Source organism: Podarcis bocagei (assembly GCF_964188305.1).
Source record: "Podarcis bocagei genome assembly, chromosome: 8".
Classification (NCBI taxonomy): Eukaryota; Metazoa; Chordata; class Lepidosauria; order Squamata; family Lacertidae; genus Podarcis; species Podarcis bocagei.
The window spans coordinates 49,927,055-49,950,841 of NC_138133.1; the positions used below are offsets into that span (position 1 = coordinate 49,927,055).

Consider the following 23,787-nt stretch of genomic DNA (forward strand, 5'->3'; position numbering starts at 1 on the left):
AACATGGGAATGTACCAGAGAAAGGAAAATTTCCCACTCCCTCTCCTAGAAAGAAAACTGCATGAGAAAGGAGATGTGAACAGTAGCCTAAGCCGAAAATGGAAAAAAACTGTTCATAGCCTCCGGGGGGGGGGTACCATATGCCTTGTGGAACTATTAACAGTTCAATGGACATTACCTCTCTGAAAGGGCTCTCAGAAAACCTAGACCAAGCTTTTTGATGAATATGCAGCATATAAAATATATTTACCAAGCATCTGAAGAATTAATGTTTTGCAGAAAAGCCTCACAAGTATGAAGTGGTTTGCTTCTGTGAAGCAAAGGACATAAGTTCTGAAACTCAAAAAATCAGAAACGAATGAAATGCAGTACTGTAGTACACAATTTGTTCTGAATGCACATAGGTATGGTTGTGGACATGATGAAAGTCAAATACACTTTTAAACATATTTATGCTGCATTACTTCGTCCTCCCATGGGTAATAAGGAAATAAAAATAGGGTAGTGCTTAGAAAAGTTTTACATTCATTAAGTCTGGTGCAATTAAATTATTACCTGGAGCATTTGATTAAACATACTCTAGAGGTTGACAAACCTAGTATTCATAGGTATGTTTTCTAATGTTACTTCCAAACTATCAATCTCACTGTTTTTTTCTCCTCGGACAACAACCTTTACATATTTTTCAGAAGCATGCTTTGCGTTCGATTGAATTTTATTTTCCAAGGGTATGTTTTCTTGAAGTGTGTGTTCCATGGTGCTTAGCCTGTCCTGGCAGCACTTTGGGTAGTTCTTGAAGCATTCAAAGGTATCGTTGCACTTTTCACAGGGAAAATAAGAACATCCTTCTACTATCTGCATGGAGTTACTGCTGGATTCATGTCTTCCCTTAAATGATTTCGAGTGGACTTCCAGAACTGATCTGTAAGAACAGCTCTGTACATGCTTGAAACAAAAACAAGCTTTGATGCAGAATTGTTGGAGAACAGCAAAATCTTTGGCAATAGTGCTTCGGAAATTAGGCTTTAGCATAAGATACATAACTGGGTTATAGAGTGTTGAAGACTTGGCAAAAACAGCAGGTACAGCAAAGGCTAGTGGAGGAATCCTCTCTATTGACCCAAAGGCTGCCCACATGGCAATGACGGCATATGGGCTCCAGGCAGCAAAAAATCCAATGCATACAGCAATGCTCAGCTGCAAAGTTAAAAGAAGAAAAGAAAGTTTGTGCTATTCAAAACAGTAGGTGGGTTAGACCAATAGATTGCCTAATTCACTGTCCCACCTCCAAGCAACAACTGCCTAAGAGTGATGACATGACTGTCAGTCAATTTCAGGGCCATTAACAGATCTGGTTTGGCTTTTAGTCTATTTAATTACAGTTTGCAGTTCTAACAATTACGGTGTCATCATTTATACTCTCATTGGCTTTATTGTTTTAAATAAGATGTGCTTTGTTTTTAATAATGTTAACCAAATGAATTCATTTGGTGGAGATTTGTCTAATACTTGGCCCTTTTCCACATGCATACTTGCCACCACAATAACCAAGTGGCCATAGCTACTAAACATGCATTTAACTCCTTCAGTCCCCTAGACTTGGTGATATGGTCCCTCCCAAGAGTTTATAACCTACACTGGGCAGCCAAGATTGCAAATAGGCTACAAATGGCTATGAATATATTCAAAGAGCATAGCATCCAATCATAGTCAAGGAGATCCAGGTGCATCTTGCAAGCTAAATGGCAGACAAAATAGATATTATTTCTATTCTTATTTATTTTATTTGTGAGTTTATTGGTTGCTTCCTATACCCTGAAGCGATTTAACAATAAAAGCACTAACAATAAAAGCATGCTTAAAAATGATTTCACACTTCAATGATGGATCCACAGCAGGAGAACTGAGACAGTTTCTGCAGTTGGCTGCATAGCTCAGGTCCCATATCTTCCCCTCTGCTAGTGCAATAGGAATCCCATCATACAAAACAAACACTATGGCTTTGCTACCAAAGCATAGCAATGGTTCTTCCATTTTCCAAGGTTAAAACCTGGAAGCAGTCAGCCTGCAAACAGCATTTCCATGCTCACAAAAGTGGTGTTCTTACATTTGATCATACATTCACATACCCATACCCACAACCACCCACCCACCCACCCACACACACACACACAGACAGACAGAGAGAGAGAGAGTGTGTTCAGAGAGTATGCAAACTCTTTATTTGAGGCAACTTAAGTCTTTACTTAAATTGCCTTGTTGCTGCATCCTGCCCAACACTTTGACCGTTACAAAGCACTCAAGAATTATGCCATTTCATGCAATCTTACATTCAGTCCAAAAATGGAAGAGGAAAGAAGCACCAGTCACAAAGCCTCAAAAATTGAGGTGATCCTTAAAAGGTGCTTCATATTTTAGCCTTTATGGCAGGGGTAGCCAATGTTGGGTCCTCCAGATGCTGTGGACGCCAACTCCCATCATCCCTGAACATTGGCCATACAAGCTAGGTCCACTTTTACCATACCTGCTCCCACTTCTGGATGCATATGCAAAGCTTCAAACAACTTTGTGAGGCTCAATAAAGATAAAAGCCAATAAAGACCATTTCACCTCCACTATAAATGTGCTTTAAAATATCAAGAGAATGTCAACATCAAAGCCAGAATATCTGCTCTGTTTATCTCCTGCTGCCATTTTTCGGAAGCATTTATCAAATGGGGTATATAATAGTTCTGAAATAGGAAGGTTCTTTTTTATATTAGCACTTAAGAATATTGGTTGTAACTATAAATAAAGCAAGGATATATAATCATTTGCTTTGACAACCAATTACCTATACATATTTCATAGTGCCAGCATCTGTTCTTTTTAGTGGAGCTAAAAGCTCTCACAGATTAAAAGATTGATCAGCTGCAGTTAATCACAGGCTACCTCCCCACCATTATCTGCTGTCACAATCCTCCTAGGGGTGAAGGGGAGGTCCTAAGAATGCACTCAGTGAGTCCCAATCTTTCTTCAAAGGAGGCTTGGCAAGTCACCCCCCCCCCCCCGAACAAGTGAGTCCAGGACACATTTCATCTGCCTACATTCGCTTTTAATAAAGCATGATGCACACCTGATTCCAATCACTCCTCCATTGAAGAATGCACTGGGGGAAAGGTACAATGAACGCCACACCCCTGGTGTGTCTCTATCACTCTATTGTCACTCTTCCCCTTTATGGCCTGGCGTGAGAGACAAGATCATCCTGAGTGAGCAGGCCATAAACATCACTTCTGGCCTGCCCATGCTTACTTCCAATTGGGCCAAAACTGCTGGAGCATGGAGGCCACATTATGAATTAGAGTGACATATATGCTACTACACTGGCCATAGAAACAAGGCGGCTTCCTCCATCCTAGTGGGTGGCACAAGGCAAACTTCAGCTTGGAGATCCAGGCGTGTGCACTAATTCCCTTCCCCATGAACTTTAATGAAACGTTAACAATTTTAAGATTCCTACAAGCCCAGGTACTAGAAAATCAAGGGTCTGGTTATAGCACCAACCCTAAATCTAGCATTAGTGTAAAAGCTGGTAAGACAGTCCTGTTCACAAGCCAAAATTTCCACAAGTGTAAAATGTGGACCAACAAACAGTCTTTGGCACCATGAAAAGTATTAGGAACAGAAGTCAGAAGAACTGGATTCTTTATTCTTAGACAGGAAACTCAGTGCCAAACACAATTCCTGTTCATGCTTCAGTATAATTTCAGAATATCATAGCCCTCTTCTCTTGCTTCTTCTATCCGCAGATTCCATTAAAGGCAAAAGGCTGTCAACATAAGTGCACAGCAGCCATGGAAACCAACTTGTTCAGCACCAGTGACCACATCAGAAAGACTAGATGGCAATTGTGATGCTTTGCTTATGCAGCTTGGGGATAGCGACAGGGTGCTTGGAGTGAGTGGGCACCCTGCCATTGGTATGCTCAAGCCTATATTCCAGTACAACTTATCACTTCTAAAGGGAAGTGACTTGTTGAGTCCAGGAGACAGTTAATGATAGGACATTTCCCTAAGTTAAACTAGTATTGCTGCAACAGATGTGTATATTTGGTGAGATTATCATGGGCTCCTACTTGACAGGGCCTACAGCAAGAGAAACCCTTTCCTCCTGCCTTCACCCTTGCAGAGTTTATACAAATTGCATCTATTTTTATATTTGTTTTCTAAAGTATACTCATGTAGCCTTTAAAATGGGAGAGACTAACTGCTAAAGATTGCTTTAGGTCTGAATTTAAATCAAAAGCTGTTTAGCAATCTGGTCATCAGTTTTACCACTCCATTGATAAACATGATATATGTTGGACTAGATTCAGAAGAATACAAAGTGAACTAAGTTTTCCCCGCTTGCAGCAAGGCTTACCTCCTCCATGACATTAGATAGTACAATAGTACTATGCTAGCAGCATAATAACAGAAAGATGGAGGTTCCATAGACTGCATGAATTAACAGTGAACACATTGACAGATTGCAGGCCAGAATCAATGTAGTCTCTGATTGTTCAATCATTAAACAGAAACTCTGCAGGCATTAATCAACAGGACAATGAACCTTGCATCTAAAATGTACTTTGATGATATATTGCACTTAACACTTCTGGCAAACAAGTTATGGTGATATACGGCAAAGAGCTTCATTGCCTAAAACACACCATAATTTACAGGCTATATAGAATCGTGTGGCTTCATTGATCTCAGTGGAACTACATCTGAGCAAATGGTTTGTAAATTACCCATAAGCAACTCTTAAGATTCTAGCTACCATTGGCCTGATCCTGAATAATCTCGGCCTTCCTGAAATGTTGACTGAGCCAGCAGCCCAAAAGCTAAACAACTTCCTCCCTAGAATGTCCTTGCAAAAACGTCAGATTTGTCCCATCAGGGCAATCTCCGTCCATTTGTCTCCAAAAGATACACATTTTCTAACTTAGCTATCTTACATTTTAGTACCACCTCAGTAAAGAGGTAGAGACACAAAGATATCTGAAGGATTATTTCCCTAATCTAATTTTCCAAAATGCTGCCATGTAAACTTTTAATTTGAATCAGATTTAGAGTCAACAAATATGCATAAAGGAAAGTATAATACCACAACAAACTACATTAAAACTGTTTTGTTGTATTGTGGATGTCTCCATTTTGATAAAATATGTAAATAGCCTGCATTGATTCCCCCACATTTTGATTTTTAGTCATGGGACTAGTCCTGTATGTTATTCCCATGACCCAAATTGCAGAGTAGTAGAAAAAGGTCTCATCTGTTCCCCTTGCTAGAATGCCAATGGCAAGAGTGTCTTCCCCTCTGATAAGCTCTCTCCCCCATCCAAGTTCTTCATGAACTGCAGAGACTGTGAGAGGGGCAAGGGCAACTTGTCTCCCTTCATGACAGGGGAAAGAGAAAGTGGGAACGGGTGCAGAAGTTAGTGGTTTAGTCATCACTGCTATTCTGGACTTTCATGTTAGGGTTCTCTGCATGCTTACTGGAGGGTAAACCTCGTTGAACTCAATGGGATTTTGCTTTTGACTATGTATAGCTCAGGCAATTAGTAATTTTCGGGTGAGCGCAAGAGCCTGTTGGACCCATTAGACTGAGGACTAAGTTTAAATTCTTTTGGCAAAGCATGCTTTGTTTCTTTCCCCTGCAGAGCTAGGCAGAGTCTCAGCAAAGTTTCATATCTAGAGTAGAGAGTCAGACCTATCATTCCTGGCTTAAAAGAACTCCATTTTATTAAGCAGGGAACAAGTACCAGGCTCAATTGCTGTGCCCTCCCCTGATCCCTGGCTTCAGCACTTTGATCCTGATCTCTTTAAACCACAGTTCCCTACTATGATCAATTGAAACAACCTCAACAGATCCATGGAAACATCTGGCAAGACCTATTAAATTAGAGTATTTCATATGCATTATAAACTGTTTCTGATTTTGAGCTGCTGCTATGCCTTTTCCCGAGAAATGGCAGACTAGTTGCTATTGCAGTTGTTTATGGGGCTTTGAATTATGTTTATTACATGTGAAAAAGCAATAAAATACTTTTTAAAAAAACAGAGTGCAAATCAATAGGTGAAGAAAAAAGAACATGGCTTTTTAAATACCTTAGCTGTAACAGCCTGCACGTTGCTCATCCTGGTGGGTCCCAGGACATGTTGCTCCACTGCTTTTCTGGAGTCTTTCACAGTAATCAGAATAAGAGTATAGGAGGTAACAATTACTCCACAGGGGATAATGAAACAGAAGACAAAAAGGACAATTGTGTAAGACATTGCTGTTGTGTTTATATTTGATGAATACCAGTCAATGCAACATGCTGTACCATAAGGTTCGGCTCCATATTCTCCCCAGTGAGCCAGTGGGGAAAGGGCAAAAATGGCTGCATAGGCCCAACTGCATCCTATCAAGATCCAACCATGTTCTCTCCTAAATCTATTCCCTGAAATACAAAATATTCACATTTAAGATACATGGGTGAGATGTTGCTTGTAATAATACTGCGGCTGGTTTTAAGTCTACAAATCAAAATACAGGTCTCTTTGTTTATTGCCTGCAGAGAAGTCGTGACTAGCCTATGGCCTTCCAGAATTTATGGGATTCGAACTCTCATTAGCTACAACTAGTATGCCCAACCCAACTAGTATGCCCAACCCAATAGTTACTCAAAACAACCATGACCAGTGTGGGGAGCGAAACATAGTGTTATCTCCAAACCAAAGGAGCAAAGCAGCCCAGGTTCGCCTATACCAGGCATATCCAACTTCCTAGAGACTGCAATCTACTCACATGATTAAAATCTGGCAGTGATCTACCCCTTTTTGGGGGGCGGGGGGTTCAGGTCAAAGTTGGATATCCCTGACCTATATAAAGTAAGCAAGTAATTATGTTCTGTCATGACGTGTACATTGTGTTGCTATTCAACAGTCCTCCAATGCAAGTTATAACAGTATTATTCACAAAAAGGGGGGGAACCCTTCTACAGAGAGAGAGCCAGAGAGAAAGAGAGAGAGAGATCACACTCCCTAACACTCCATTTCCTGAGACTCAATGGCCATACTAGAACTGCCACAATGATAACCTCGCTAAAGCATTTAGTACCAAAATTTGTATTGCATAACTCTTGGTTCTTCTAAATTTGTGCAGAAGGAAAGAAAAAAATTATTTACCATAAGATGGGAAACAAATTTTTAGGCAGCACACAGTACTCAGTAATGTTAGCGTAGACAGACTGCAGATTCCAAAAAATACTCCACAAAATGCATAGAACAAGCAAACCTGTTGGCCAAATAACCACCTAGGAAGAAAAATGAAACAGTTATTAATATCAAAAAATACTCTTTTCGCTACTGTTCAGTCATATATTCAAAAGTAACTTTCAAGGGTCACTACTGTACTGAGATAGCAATACTGATTATAGTCCATGCTCATTCTGAGCCAAGAGGGACCTTAATGTATCTTTATTTGTCTGTAAAAAATTAATGAACGTAAATGCTTATAACATCCCATGAAAGAAATTATGTTGCTTCAAATTTAAATAGTGTAATTGAAAACACAGCATGCATCTGGAAGGATTCTGAACAATATATAAACTCATTAAAGAAACAACACAAAAGCGTTCAGTTTCTTGCCTGTATCTCTGGCAAGTAGTGTCTGCTTGATACAATTTAACTTGAAAAATGGCTATTTGAAGTTGGGTGGAGAAAAGGCACATTTGAAAATTGTGGATGTGCAGATTTAATTTTCTTACATATAGAACTGAAGTCTAAAGAAAAGGAAACTCCAAGGTAATGCTCTCTCACACAAGTTACGGGAGTACTGCAATTGTTTGCTTATTTGTCTATTTATTTTATATATCCCATACATATACTAAATTTGACACATTTGTTCCAAGGAATAATAAACATACAGAATTTTTTTCTCATTTATGAGTTATGTTTTCTGTATGTATTGTTTATAAACCAATAAAGATTGAATTTTTAAAAAAGAACAATGCAACATACTTACCAGCATCACTTAGTATCTAAACACTTTCCTTAGAAAGGTTTGAATGAATAAGATTCAATAGATAGCTACGACAGACTTAATGAGCCCAATAAGGTTCAACTAGTTTTTTCTAGCTTGTAACATTTAACCATTCTTATCTGCATCAGCTAGTAAGAATACTGGCCTTTACTTATCAATCTAAAATAGTTTTGGATTGCATGACACACTGAGATGGGAAGTATTTTCCCAAATCACTTACCACATAGGGCAAGTATTATTGTGCCCTAGACGACGAGCGACAACCTCAAAAATTGAATTGGGATAGGAGAGCCATTGTGTTTTGATTCCAGCTCTCTGACTCAATGACATTGTAAGACTTTAGTGCTGAAGATCCACATGGCTTCCTGACACCATCATCAGATACTTTACTGGGCCCCTTCCCATTTTGACAGCAGCACGTAGAAGAACGATATATTTAAATTAAAGAAAATTACTTTTATAATAAGCCATATTAATAATAATATCTACCTTGTATTAACTGCCCCCATCAACTTGAGTCCCAAAGATGAACTCTTAATCTGAAGAAGTGTGCATGCACACGAAAGCTCATACCAAGAACTAACTTAGTTGGTCTTTAAGGTGCTACTGGAAGGAATTTTTTTTATCTTAAATCTGTGTCTATCTCCTGACATACACCATCCAAGACAGTCTCAGGGCCAAAAGCCAGACTGAAATTGATCTCACCCAAGAGTACCTAGAGCTGGTCAAAAGTGGCATGAGCAACTGTTCAAATCTTCTGAGTACAAGGGGGGGGTTTTCAACCACTCATAGGCTGTGCAAAAGATTTACAATTACAACTAATGGCAGGGAATACTGGGGAGCACAACTCTGACTTTTTTTCAAAGCAGGACTGATGTCACCATCTGCAAGAGTGCCAGGTAATTAGGAGAAGCCTTGCTCTGGCAAGTGAATGAGACAGTAATGAGGCTTTTACATTTCTTTGTGACAAGCATAGCATAGAGGAAGCCAGATAATGAGGAAAATAAGAGAGCAGATGCTGGATGCTTCTTTCTTTTTCTTTGATGGAATTCCTACTTTTCTACCAGTAGTTTAAACAGTAACACTTATTTGCAAATTGTATGCATTTCAACTGGGACGCGGGTGGCGCTGTGGTCTGAACCACTGAGCCTGGGGCTTGCCGATTGGAAGGTCAGGGTTCCCCGCGACGGGGTAAGCTCCCATTGCTCGGTCCCAGCTCCTGCCAACCTAGCAGTTCAAAAGCACATCAAAGCGCAAGTAGATAAATAGGTACTGCTCTTGCAGGCAGGTAAACGGCGTTTCCGTGCGCTGCTCTGGTTTTGCCAGAAGTGGCTTAGTCATGCTAGCCACATGACCCAGAAAAACTGTCTGCAGACAAATGTCAGCTCCCTCAGCCAGTAAAGTGAGATGAGCACCGCAACCCCAGAGTCATTCATGACTGGACTTAACTGTCAGGGGTCCTTTAGCTTTTGATGCATTTCAAATTAAAAGCTAAAAGTTTTATTTCTGCTGGATAAATATTTTTAGTTAAAGCTCAATGTGTTTTACAGTGGTACCTTGGGTTAAGAACTTAATTCTTTCCGAGGTCCGTTTTTAACCTTAAACGGTTCTTAACCTGAGGCACACTTTCGCTAATGTGGCCTTCTGCTGCCACTGGCTCACGATTTCCGTTCTTATCCTGGGGCAAAGTTCTTAAACTGGAGCAACCACTTCCTGATTAGCGAAGTTTGTAACCTGAAGCGTCTGTAACCTGAAGCATCTGTAACCTGAGGTACCACTGTACAACTTTAATGTATACAGTCATTGGAGCTTACTCCCAGGTAACAATGTATAATTGCATGTGTGTGTGTGTAATGGATCTGCACAACTGCCTGTAATTTTGGATTCTCCTTGGAGACATGGCTAGGGATTATCCCTGGGGAGTGGCTACAGCAGTTTTCATGATGAGGTCATGAGCGTCAGAACGCATAACCTTGAAAAAGAAACATAAGCAATTCCACTAATGTATTCCTTTCATTTCAATTGTAACTGAATTTCACTCTGTAAAAAAAATAAAAATCATTTGTAACTAAGTAACAATGACATGTATTACTGTAGAAAGGGAAGCTGGGTCTTTTGTTATTCCTTCCACTGAAAATTAGGAAACCAGGTGGAGTAATTGTACTGAATGAATGCAACTTTTCCCCAAAATGTATCCTAGTGACAACAGTGTTGTGCAGCTCAGAATACTAATTACTGCCAGGAGCTTGAAAGACTGCTTTTCTCAGCCCTTGGAATTATTCATCACTATAGTAATAAAAAAATGTGGAAGAAGAAAAGTTTAGTTACTGTTTCCTACTAACAGAGAACTTCAGTGGATGCACATTGAACACACCTGTGTGAAAGGCTGGATGTAACAGCTAGAGGGTACAAGGTCAGAGTCATACCAAGGTCACTGATGGCCAAATTGATCATGAAGTACTCTGCTGGTTTCAATATGTTCCTTTTCTTGTAGGAAACATACAGGAGGATACTGTTCCCACAAAAGGAGCATATGCCTGGAGGACAAAACAAAAAAGGGTTAACTTTTTTCACTCTCATTCGCGTTTTGACTTTGCATGAAAGTAGCATGTTGTCCCTTTCTCCAGTGGCTTTAAAGGGAAAAACATACGGGGCAAAGGGATGACTAATCATGATTTTTATATAGGTGTTTTTACAAAAAAATAATAATTTTGCAGCATGATTTCCAAATTGTTCTCTTTCCTTCAGTGCCAGTTTATTTTTATCATCCTTGCCTCCAAAGTGGTTGAGCACTTTGTAAAAATTAATGAATATGAACCATATAATAAAAAGTATACTATCTGTATAGAAAAATTTAGACATAAAACAAGGCAGCAGGGAACTAATGGCACCTTACCATGAACCAAATTTAGTTCAAGTTAAGCTGACCCAGACTGCAGCCCACTCCACAAAATGCTAAAAAGCCACTCAAGCTTTTTATATATTGCCAATCAGGTTTTCATGATGACCGCAGCTAACCTAGCTGACTGCACTGTTAAAATGAGCAGTAGCGAATTTATTCAAGGCACTAATTGAGCTCAAAGCTAAAGGCAAATATATCACATCTAGATCAGTCCTCTGAACCATAATGGCTACCATCTTCTTTTGTGCACAGATACACCATATGGAAAGGCATTATGCTATATCTTTGTGTTTCGGTAAAATAGGGTAAGAACAGCTTTTGAGGCACAGAACAGCTTTTGAGGCCAAATAGAGGAAAAGACAAAACAGTTTATATCTCATCACCTCTCTTCCAATTAAATTTCGAACTCCCTGTCACCTACAGCCTTTGCAGCTACTACCAAAGCACACATAGGCAATACAAAGCTCAGATTGGGCCGGGAATGAGAAAACAGATACGTGGGTAAAAGGTAAGGTAAAGGACACCTCAACGATTAAGTCCAGTCTAAGGCAACTATGGGGTGCGGCACTCATCTCACTTCAGGATGAGGGAGCCGATGTTTGTCCACAAACAACTTCCTGGGTAATCAGGACCAAGGAGTTAAACAGTATCACACACATGCCAGTGACAGAGTTATAAAATCATCTTTTGTTTTCTAGAAATACAATCATCATCATATGTAGAGAATATCACAATCATATGTAGAAAATATCAAACAATCACTCTTACCAAATATAATATAGAAGATTCCAACAATAATATCAGCTGCTTCAGTTATTTTGGAATGAAATGTTGCGTTCACAAAGTAAGAACCCATCTGGGGGGGAAATAGGATGGAAGAAGAGAGAATTCAAGGCAAGTGCATCTCAGGACCCTCAGTTTTCAGGTACAGTGTTTTCAAGCGTTGATACATAAATGTGGAGGCATTTTCTTAAGCCTCGCGGTAATTTAAAAACTGACGTTTTGAGACTTTAAGGAAACATGACCAGATTCAAGCCCTCTGAGAATCTGGGCTCTCCCTCACTACCTGGTTGGGCAAGCACAAGTCTACTTGCCCACTATGCACAGGCTACTTGGAGCAGGGGTCACAAACATGCCACTCACAGGTGCACATACAACAACAGGGGCTTCCCCTTGTGACCACAGCCTCCCCTCATCCACTGAAATTAGGCTTGAAGGAACCATTTTATTGCAGTCAATAGGAAATAGAATAAGATGAGGCTACAGCGTATGTGTGATGCCTACAATAGTTTTTCCAATTTGCAAATGTGCCAAAGCTTTATCCACACCAATCTAAAAGATGCCATAGAATGACATTGGATTTATGTGTTCCTTCATGGCATCGCAAACATAACGGTAAATGTTTAAAAATAAACTATAAAAATCACAAGTGTCGACATTATTCATTCAAACTTAATTAAGAATGCCCTTCTCACAATTCATCAATTTAATACTGCATACTACGTGCTGAAAAAATATTTTTCAAGTCACAGTAAAAGTATAAATAGCACAGAATATATTCTTCAAAACACAGTCCTTATCAACAACCTTTTATTATGTTCATAATTCTAATTTCACAGGGCTCAATGCAACTTCTGTATGAAGTCACTATGGAAAAATTGCCCAAATAAAACAATCACTAAGTTATCCAAAGGATACTTTAACAAGATATTTATAACATGAGTAAGCAACCTTGCACTACCAAGGAAAGATTAGCAAAAACAGAAATCTCCATCACAAATTTTACATCAGTGATTGTGAACAGCGGATTGAGAGCCTTCACAGGGACACACAGACTTCAAACACGTTTCACCAAGCTACACAACACAAGGTGGTCTTGTTGTCTTGGCAGCCCAGGACCTCCATACACACGGTCCAGGCTTGCATGTCAAAGAGGTCACATTGATGCTGGTAACGTAGTAAAAACAATGCAGGAGGCAGAAGTTATGAGTTACCAATTTCTGCAGCCCCAGCAAGCACTGCGAATCTCCAGCTGTTTGACTTCACCCCTGGAAGCTCACTCCATTGTCTCTCAAGACAGATGGATGCCAACAACACTTAACGGTGCTTCATTTACTTACCACCCAACCTATTCAAATATTTAGTTAAACTACTTTTGACTAGGGCAAAAATTCAGATGCAGCTCCCCCCCCCCAAAAAAAAGTCCAGAAAAATTAAAAAATCCAAAATTTTCATGATTACAGTTGGCCCATGAGTGGTGACTAAAGTTTGGCTTACATCTGCGGTTTGTTCATGGGGCAATTGGGGGGGGGGGTGGACTATGCACCCAGGTTCAGACATACAGTAATGCTAATTCAGATCAGGTATTGTTTCCCAACAGTGAAGCAGGAACAAAGGAAGTGCGAGCCACCTGTGGTTTCAGCAAAGCATGCTGTACATTCACATTTAAGTTTTAGTTTAACTATGGTTTTAAATTATGTGTGGACCAGACCATTGTGTGGGTGAGCAGCCTTCAGCAAGGGATCCTTCGGGGGGGGGGGCGCCTTCAGAGCCATGTGCGGATCCATCACTATACTCACTGACCCTTCCACAAAAAAGGATCACTTGATGAAGGCTCTGTATGTGTCTGTATGTGAAAACAGAGCTTATTTTCTTATTTTCACATACACACACACACACACACACACACACCACCTGCCATGATGGGAGACTTTTACTAATTTAATAGGTAATTTTAACTTTCTCTTTTCCCAGAACAAATGCTGTAAGTCACTAGCTACAGTGGTGCCCCGCAAGACAAATGCCTCGCAAGACGAAAAACTCGCTAGACGAAAGGGTTTTCCATTTTTGCGTTGCTTCGCTAGACGAATTTCCCTATGGGCTTGCTTCACAAGACGAAAACGTATTGCGCTTTTTTCTTAAAGCCGCTTGAAGAGGCGTAGTTGCGATGGACCGTGCTTCGCAAGACGAAAAACATCGCAAGACGAAAATACTCGCAGAACGAATTATTTTCGTCTTGCGAGGCACCACTGTATTGTTAGTGTTTACTAGGTGATTATTATTATTATATATTTATTTATGCCCTGCCTTTTCCCCTAGTGGGAATGAATTACTAGTATATTAAATTTATATAATATTAAATGAAAGTTTTTTTTAATTGACAGATATATACTTAAGTTAAATATATAGATATATGAACTTAACTGAACTTAAAAAAATGTTGACCCAGGACCTGGGGAGACTGGACAATCAGTTCGCAATTATTTTAATGGAAACAGGTCAAACTGAGCCAAAAGAATTGGAAACACTGCTGTGTTTTTATTGGAGAGACCTCGTATGACACGATACTGAACAGTTTTATTAATTCCTTATTGTTTTATATCTGGCTTGCACTAGCTACATCATTTTTGGCTTGCAATCAAGAGATATTTATAGCAAGACCCAACAAGCATATGCCAAAAGTTGATGTCTTCAATTGATTAGGACAATGGGTGCCAGCCAAAGTATTCATAAGATATCACCTCTACTTCTCTCTGTAACTTTATGTTCATAACTTTGCTAGAGTGCATCATACCTGTTTGTCACTACCTTGAAGGACTGCTGACACTCTTTTTTTTTAACCTTCCTTATTGTGTTGATCTGTCATAGAACAAACCCAGTGAAGAAAATAACAATGATTACTCAGACCTCATCTCCATCCTTCCTGTTCTCTCTCTTCCTTCCATCACACTTGGCTGACCACTTCATCAATCATCAATTTCCTCTCTTTCCTTCCTTCTAACTTTCTGTACTAGAGAGTAATTGCTCTCACCTTACTCTCTAACCCAGGGGTCACCAACTTGGTGCCAATGGGTGCCGTGGCACCCACAAATGCCTTCATTGGAACCCCTAGCCAAGGGACTCAGGAGGGAGAGAAGATGTAATTTCTGTACTTGTGTTATGCTATGTCCCACACAGCAGCCATTTTGTGACTGGCGCCTACAGCACTATCTCAAAATTTGAAATGTGCCACTGGTCTAAAAAGGTTGGCAGTCACTGTTTTAACCAGCTCTTGTTCACACATGTGCCTATGCATTATGCTAGAATAGCTGCTAGCTGGCTGGCTTTTGTGCAACTAAAATGCTACACTGCAGAGGCAACACTCAAGTCAAATCAAATCAAATCAAATCAAATCAAGTCCACTTGAAAGAATAGAATGGGATTGACTTCTGAATAAATATTACTAGGATTGCTCTCAGACCTGTGCTTTTGCTCCCAGGGAAGCATTGGGGAAGAAGTGAGTATATGACTCTGTGCGTGTGTGTGTTTTTGAGTCAGTCCCCCTTTCTCCTCCAGGTGCAGGTGTGTGCATGATGCTTGTTCCCCCATTCTGCCGAAGTATATATATATGTGCACTGCTTATCCTCCACCACCACACACGTATGTATAAGCTGTGTGTGTGCTTTTTGAGTATGCAAGTCCGCACATGTACACGTGCATGCACATGGGCTCCAGAGGGGTGATGAACCCTCAATCTGGCCCCAAGCCAAAAAAATAATAATTGCCATCCACATTTCAGAGTATCAAAATCCTTCCAGCATTACTGTTATGCCTGGCAAATGTTTATATTTAATGTTCAATCCTTCTCAGGCCACACGCTTCACAGTCACTTACAAGGTACTCGAATGAATCACTTCATCTGATAAAAGATCCTGATTTGCATGTCTAAGCACAAGGTACTTGGAAGTACGTGATAGCATGCATGCAGAATATGACTCCATAAATCTTATTTTTCTTTCTGCAATGCAGCTTGCTTCTACTTTCCTTTTTCCTCTGCTGGGAAACAGGACATCAAAAGGCTTTCAGAGCAATTAGCAACATGAGGAATCAGAGAACATGCCCCAAAGCATAAGTTTTTAATGAAAGTTTGTGTGGAACAAAAAATATTTTCCCAAATTTTATTATGTAATACAATTTACCTAATAATTCTAAGAGTGGTGGTGGCCAATATTTCTCATAACTGGAATTTAATAGAAGAACCACAGTCAGTTTTGGCTTGAGAAAGCAAGTTACTGATAGACTTGTATCTTGCATACATGTTATTATTACCTTGCAATATCTGAAACTGCTCAGCCTGGATAAAACAAGCAGAGTGATAAAGCCCCAACCTTTTGCTTCTTTTGAGAAACCATGAGTCAAGGGGAAAGTTTGTTAAAAATTCCACAATCACAGTTCACCAGAAATGTGTCTGGCACAAGCTTCAATGAAACTGTCGTTTCTGCACAAAAAAAACCCCACCACTTGTAATATACTACTCAAACTCTTTCCTCTCTTCATAATAGGAATTCTGTTGATGTAAAGGCTGCAAATGATGGACTACAATGTCAAATGCACCATCTGCCCACAATTTGACTGCAACTCACACATATGTAAAAAGAGTTACATTTGAATGACCTGTAATGAAACCTAAACGTACTCACACATTGTGACACTGCTACCTACACACCCAGACTGTCTGTATGAATTCCTGTCACACATAAGAATATTTATTAGAATTCATTCCATTTATTTATTTTTGACCCAATGAGTCAGATCTTTATTTCCCTATCCACTATCCCCACTTTAAGGGCCAACTTTGACATGTGGGTGGGGCCACTGACCTGTCAGTCATGTGATGCCATGATGACATCAGGTGACTGATAGGGGACATACCCATAGCTGTCAACTTATAGATTTGAAAATAAGGGGCTATCAGCCTTGAAAATAAGGGACCAGCAGCCAAAATAAGGGACCCGCAGCCTCACCTGTTCCAGGCACTCCAGTCTTACTGTCCTCCTGCAGTCTGGTCAAACGCATGCTGGTAGCTTCGAGAACACTGTCCAACCAACTTTGTAACCAGAGGTTCAACTGAATAGAATCTGAATCACATGCACCACAAGGCCTATGCAGCCTCAACTTAAGATGCCTCCCCGGCCTGGCTTTGCACTGCAAAGTTTGCAGCAGCACGTGCAACAAAATGGTGTCCAGCATTCAAAAAACCCCTCCGCTTGCATTAACTAGCCACACACAAGGCATGCAAGCTCCACCCCCCAGTCATTCTTAGACTTCTTATTGGGCAACACAGCCAAGCAACACAGTTGGAGCCTCCCTCCTCCCTGGCCAGCAGGGAGGGAGGGAGAGGAGCTGCTTCCTTTGAAATTTAAGGGACATCATTTAAGGGACATTTAAGGGACATCCATCAATAAGGGACAGCAGTGGGGCATGGCGCTGGAATAAGGGACTGTCCCTTCAAATAAGGGACACTTGACAGCTATGGACCTTTAGAGAACCTCACTGAAGGTGGAAAATATGTTTCCATTGTACCATCTGCCAAAAAGTAGTATATGATGGACACCTGGGAAGCTGGAAGAAACTATGCAGAACATATCATTGGGAAAACAACCACCTTGGTGTTTAAGCATACCTAAGTGTCTTTGACTTGTTATGTCTACAGAGAAAGACAAGTACATTGGATTATAGAACAGACACAAAGATTTTGTCACATTCCAAACACATGGTTGGAAACAGGCAACTAGCTACTATCCACTCCATCATCGTTTTTAAATAAAGCATCTACAAGTAATAACTGTTGTACAAAGATTTTTAAAGACAACTCCCTGAACTTACTTTTGAAATTAAAGCTCACCAATAGCAGTATAAAGAGATAGACAAGGGTGATGTGATTGAGGAACATCCTTTTCTTGCTCATAGTAAATGAAAGTTCAAATAGTTAAGATCTATGAAAAGGAAAGGATCCTCCAGAACACCTTGCCCATATTCTGTGTACTCTGGATTTAGCAGGAGCACGTAGCACTGCCTTCTTCTAGAGCAGAAGCAGGGAAAAAAGAGCTGTTAGCTAATTTGGTGAGAGATGCGGTTAAAATGAAAGAGCTACACTACAGAGAGCAATCGGCTCCCCTTTCACACTACATGAGTACTTGCAACAGAGGGGCCGAAGAACCATAGCTTCACAGCTTGACAGATTCTAATGAATGAATACGTTTTTTAAAAAGACCCCAGTCGTGTTGCCTGTCTCAATAGGCACAGAAAGTCTGAGCTGTGTTGAGCACCTCTGCTATGGCATTACCTCAGATGCTCTTTGTTGCAGAGTTGCCCCTTATCACACAGCTCAACAGTTCCAAGTTCCCAGCAGGCTAAAAGTAACACCAACTCCCTCAGAAATTAACAGAGCAGGCATTGCCCCTTCAAGATGTCCTGCCCTGAACGTTCTTTTAATCTTCTTTTGCATTCTTAAGAAGACTGATGAATCCACAACAGCAGCTGTAGTGTCAAAGATGTTCAGAATTAGCAACTGCTGTTGGCAGTTCTTTGTCACAGCAGATGCTGGATAAAGTAGCTTGTGGAATTTAAGGCAAGTTGACCCTTCTGCAATCTTGCATGGCACAAACTATATAGTAAGATCTACCTCACAGGGATCATAAAAGGAGGTTGCACGCACCCTGCCCATTTGGATTGCTACTTGACCCTCTCAGAAGCTGGACACCTTCACAGCCAACAAAAGGAGTAACAGCACAGAGTAAACTGATAACAACATATAGTTATTGGCCACAACTTTCTTAGACAGTGCTGTAAGACACCACATTCTTGTACCACTGTTATTTGCACTTACTTCTCATTAGGCACAGCATAGCTAAGCCTTCATTTTCCACCAGTACCTGACCTTACCTCTCTGAACCCACTACTTTAGTACTGAACCTGAAAACCCAACAGGATTGCCATCTGAATTTCATTGTTTTTACTGGCAGAACCTTTCTGTCCAATTATAACTGGATGCCTGGCAGAGATTCAACAGGTGTTGCTCTCCCCATCAGGACATCTTCATTTTGGCACTGGCCAACCTGCTCAAAATCTAGCCTGACATGAAGTTCTTAGATTTCAGTCGGGCACGCAGCGGCTATAAACAGGGGCGTCCTGGCAGAAAACTGGAGACAGATTAAAGGAGGGGGGGGGGACTGGAAATAAATAAAAAATCAAGTCGTCAGGAACTTTAAGAGTCGAGTAGGCAACAAACAGTCCAAGGTTTAGAGGCTGCCAGTTTCCCTTCCCACAAGGCGCTCGCTAGAAGCTGCAGGTGGACCAGGTGAGCGGGCGCGCAAATTTACCTTGGCTCCGGGCTGGCGCGCGGGGAAGTCGGCGCAGCGGCGCGCGCTCGCATTCTCCGCCGCCGACGCTGCCGCTCTGCGAAGCGCCAGAAAGAAACGAAGTGCTTTCGCCAAGGAACCTCCAGTGACTCACGAGGCGGCAGAGGCAATGCCCGCGGGTCTAGAAGGCGAAGGCGCGGATTGGGGCGGGCTTGAGCTGGGGCTGAGGCGAGGGAAGCGCCTCTGCCGCCGCCACTCGTTGCTACAGCATGACGCTACTACTACTAGCCCACAACTCCTGCAGGCGCGAAACACAAGGAGCCCCTTGCCCTGAGGCGACGGCGCCAAGTTGGGGAGCTCAGGGAGCAGAACTTTCCGCTTCTTCCTCACCTCCGCCCGCTTCTCCCGCTTGCTGAGAGGCCGGAGGAAGGGCCATGGCAACGGCTAAAGGGAGCCGCTCTCTCGGGGGGCTCCCTCATCTTATAGCCACGGGCGGGGAACTCGAGGGAGTTTCCCTTTCCTCCACCCCCTGATAGCGACTGGCCCTCCAGCATGAGGCGGCTTCCCAGCAGCCTTCCCGCCTTTTGAGAAACTGGATTGGATGCGGGCGGACAGACCCTGAAGCGGCGCCTCCAGTGAGAAGAAAGCAGATCTGCTCCGCATCTTCCCATTGGCCAAAGAAATATCGGCGGCGTCTCTCCGACGGCACAAGGGCTCTCAAGATCCTGGCGCTAATGGGGGGGGGTAGGGGGAAATTGTATTTGATTGCTTGTGTTTGATTATATATTGTTCCTATATCCAACTAATAAAATATTTAATAATAATAAAAAAGATTCTGCCGTGCGCCTTGCGATTGCGCCAGGGCGAAGCGCTGGCGCTAAGTAGGGTAGAAAACCCGGAGCCCACAATCTAAACTGAAACCAAGTAGAATTGTTCTTACTTCGTTGGAATCTTGCGGTGGGGCTGCTGGGCGAATTTAAATTCTGGGTTGATTCAGATTTAGGGACAGGCGCCTGTAGACGGCCGCGTCTGTTACTTCAGTTGTGAAGCACACATAATGAACGTCTCTCTCATACACACACAGAGCGCCTTCGCATGCTTTACCATGGCTTCAAGTAAATAAATTTCTTTTTATTTTATTTCCGTCCACATTTGTATCCCGCTGTTCTCCCAAGGAACGGATCCTAGTTTGTTCTCATAACAATCCTGATTGGAACTGTGCGGTGGAGATCTGATTTGCCCAAGGCAACCCAGTGAGCTCGCTGGCCGAGACAGGTCTGGGATCCAGGCCTCCTCGCTACTTAGCAGCTCACGGCCCTCTGGATGGGTGTGCTAGACACTGCAGCACGGCAGAATAGCCACACCCCTCCATCCACTCAGCACTGATCCTGTGGATATTCGTCTGCTCATGGTGAGAGCCTAAAGTAGGATCATCTGTGTCCTAGTGGGAAACAGCAGTTGCATGCAGAGAATGGCTGTTCTGCAGGGGCAAGATGGCCGCGCGAAAGGTGCTCTGCACATGCTCCGTTTTCCCACTGTTCACATCGACGCTGACAGCTCAAGCGTGGCTTCTGCGATTCGCCGCCTCGTCTCCGATGCAGCTCGGGCAAGCCGGTCACCACCGCAAGGTTTACGTACCCGGCGCAGCAAACCGAGCAGAGAGAGGAAACAGAGAAGGTGGTCAGATTCACCAGGATGCTTTCTGCATTGGAGTCGGAGAAGTGCCTGGTTTTGGAACGGCACATACTTGTAATATGCTAATGCAACAATAAAACATGGGTGGTAATTGCAGACTTCCTATGACATCATCGCCCTCTAGGGGCTGATATATGGCACCGCGACTAAGGAGCACGGCGCTAACCTAACTGTGGACCAGGAGAGAGTGCCGGTTCCTAGGGCTTCCCGCTTCCCACCACCACAACCAGCTGCGTCGCGGCATCGTTGGAAAGAGTAACTTGGATGGCTTTGAGAAACTCGGCGGTTCATATTTCATAAAGGATACTATGCAAAGGAACCACAATGGCTGTGGAATACTATCCCCATAAAATCACAGTTAAGTGTTGACTTTCAGAAGCTTTGCCTAAGAACGCGTCTTTACCATTTCCTAGCAGTCATGTGCAGTTTGACACCCCACACCCACACACATTAATCCACTTGTCACTTTCTAAATAACTTTTTCGCCTCTGCTTGCTTTTAAAATAAAACTGAACATAGCATCCTTCACTATGCTCACATTAATTACAACTAACAGTCTGAAACTTCTGTGGAGCTTATTTGAGGACAACTGAGTTGTCCTCTTCCCATATAGATCTGGTCTCTCCCCCTCTCTGTTTTTCTCTCCATCCAACAAACTCAGTGCAAGTTTCTCTTTTCTTTTACTGAATGGAGGCAGTATTTGTGTTTCAGATGTGGCTGCATCTTGCTGGCAATTAGCCAGGGCTAAAGCTGAAAGCCATCCTCCTCCTCCTCCACTTTTGTGCCCTACCTTCTGTTGATTCCTCTACACAGCATTGGGGCAGGCAGACAAAACAGCATGAGCTCTCCACTCTGCCCTTCACCTGCAAGGTCCCAGGGACCTTGCTTTCTCCCAGTTCTTTTATCACAGGACAAGAAATCAGCCCTCAAAAACTTAACCGGCAGAAAATATTTTTTTGAAAAAATCCCTAAGCCCCGGGGTCACAATTTCAGCAAAAATCTGACTTTTGGCAATTCACTCAAAAGTGGTGCCAAAAGCTTGAAAATGCTCTCCTGAAAGGTTTGGCGATGGAAACAGAAGGCTTTTTATCACAGGACAAGAAATCAGCCCTCAAAAACTTAACCGGCAGAAAATATTTTTTTAAAAAAATCCCTAAGCCAGTCCAGGAGCCAAACATGAGGATGGCTGTAACTTGTTCCTAAGCAGATTGTGTATGCTGAGCCTCCTCCACATGCATTCCTTTAGCCTGTTCCTCCTCTTCATCTTTGATTATGCATCTCTGCAGCCCCCTCCTGTCACGCTTACTACAAAGCAGGTGTCAGTTTACAAGAATCTTTATTTTTGTTTGTTTACAAAATTATATGTGTTAACCAAGGAGAAGATGGGAGTTCAAAGCACCCAAGTTGAATAGGATAAGGCTGGGGCAGGATCATCACTCACTCACTGGATCATGACACTTGTGAGCGAAGCCGTCCTGAGTCTCATACTCCCAGCAGGTTCACCTAAGGTGGTAAGGTCAAAGGGGAGGAGCTAGACAGAGAATGATCCAAGAAGGTCTCAACGGCAGACCAGGCAGAAGATAACAAACGGTATGTTACAACAGCTGTGAAGGTGGATGAAGGCTGCAGCAGATAAGAATCTACCAGTCATTGTGATACTCATGCTATCGGAACAGAGCCTTACTGTGAAGACTGTGCGTTGGTCAGCGTGCACTGATCTACCCACATAAAACAAATTCTCACACAGGCATCTTCCAAAAACCCATCCCAAACCCAAAAAAAGTCCCATGACGATCAGCAAATGGTAACGGAGGCAGGACCATGAAATCTGGAAGCCCCTAAATCCTGAACCAGCTCATGGGCGGTGGATACAGATTCAGTCATTCTGACTCAACGAGACAGTTGAGTAGCTCAGCAGCTGTATCCACAACTGAGCAGCCCTGTTTAGGATCTACTCTACCCACCCCAAAAAGGCGGAGGGGCTAGAAAAGGTGCCCTAAACATAGTCTGCCTCGCTTTTCCCCCTGACTAGATTACCACACCCAGTGGGGTCACCACCTAGCAGTTGTAAAAGACAATTGAACTTTGGAACATGGAATATATGGACTTTGCTGGATAACACAGATAATAAGCGTCCCAAATGCAGGACTGCCATCACTGAAAGAGAGTTGTGACATTTTAACATTGATATTGCAGCACTTCAAGAAACTCAAAGAACAGGAGAGGGACAACTGAAAGAATAAAAAAAAAAAACTCTACACATTCTTCTGTAAAGGTCTACCTGAACAAGAACGTCAAATACATGGGGTAGGCTTTGCTTTCAAAAACTATCTTGTAAAGCTCTTGTCAGAAGTCCCTACCGGCATTAATGAGCAACTTTCAACCCTTCAAATAAAACTCACCAAAACCCAACAGGCTACTATTTTAAGCGCTTATGCACTGGATGCCAATGAAAACATTAAAGAAGAAAAAATTATCGGCTGGATGCCATCCTATCAGATAAACCTAAGGAGGATAAAATTATCCTCCTGGGTGAATTTAATGCAAGAGTTGGGTGAGATTTCGATCTATTGGGAAAGAAGGCATTGGCAACAGCAACCAGAACAGAATCTTACTTTTGACTATATTTGCAGCACACAACCTTGTTATTACCAACACACTATTTCAACCAAAAAAAAATTTAAAATATCATGGAGGCACCCACAGTTGAACTACTAGCACCTCTTAGACTACAGTGGTAGCTTGGTTTGCAACTGCTTTGGATTACAACCGTTTTGGATTACAACCACATCAAACCCGGAAGTGCGTGTCCCCTTTTTTGATTACAACCCTTTTTAAAATTACAAACAATTGGGGGGGGGGAGGCCCCATTGGCGAAAGCCCGTCTTGGGTTACAACCTGTTTTGGTTTACAACTGGACCTCCGGAACAGATTATGGTTGTAAACCAAGGTACCACTGTATGTCTGAGCTGAAGATCGCCGCGATGTACTCCTTACCAGAGCTATGACGATGACTGA

The 23,787-nt window shown here is 42.1% G+C and overlaps 1 protein-coding gene across 5 annotated transcripts; it reads right to left on the reverse strand.

Annotated features, from left to right (window-relative positions):
- Nucleotides 1–214: 214 nt before the first annotated feature.
- On the reverse strand, nt 215–22,229 carry LOC308594105 (opsin-5-like). Of its 5 annotated transcripts, XM_081206828.1 has the most exons (8): nt 16,102–16,198; nt 15,608–15,769; nt 11,723–11,810; nt 10,427–10,589; nt 7,197–7,324; nt 6,353–6,469; nt 6,135–6,208; nt 215–1,197 (listed from the first exon to the last, which is right to left on the reverse strand). In XM_081206828.1, the coding sequence occupies exons 3-8, from the start codon at nt 11,808–11,810 to the stop codon at nt 580–582; spliced, it is 1,188 nt and encodes a 395-aa protein (XP_081062954.1). In that variant the 5' UTR covers nt 15,608–15,769; nt 16,102–16,198; the 3' UTR covers nt 215–579. The 5 variants fall into 5 exon arrangements, with proteins under 5 accessions (XP_081062954.1, XP_081062950.1, XP_081062952.1 ...); XM_081206824.1 differs by lacking the exons at nt 15,608–15,769; nt 16,102–16,198 and adding exons at nt 14,529–14,593; nt 22,215–22,229 and having other exon boundaries at nt 6,135–6,469; XM_081206826.1 differs by having other exon boundaries at nt 6,135–6,469; nt 16,102–16,631.
- Nucleotides 22,230–23,787: the final 1,558 nt, after the last annotated feature.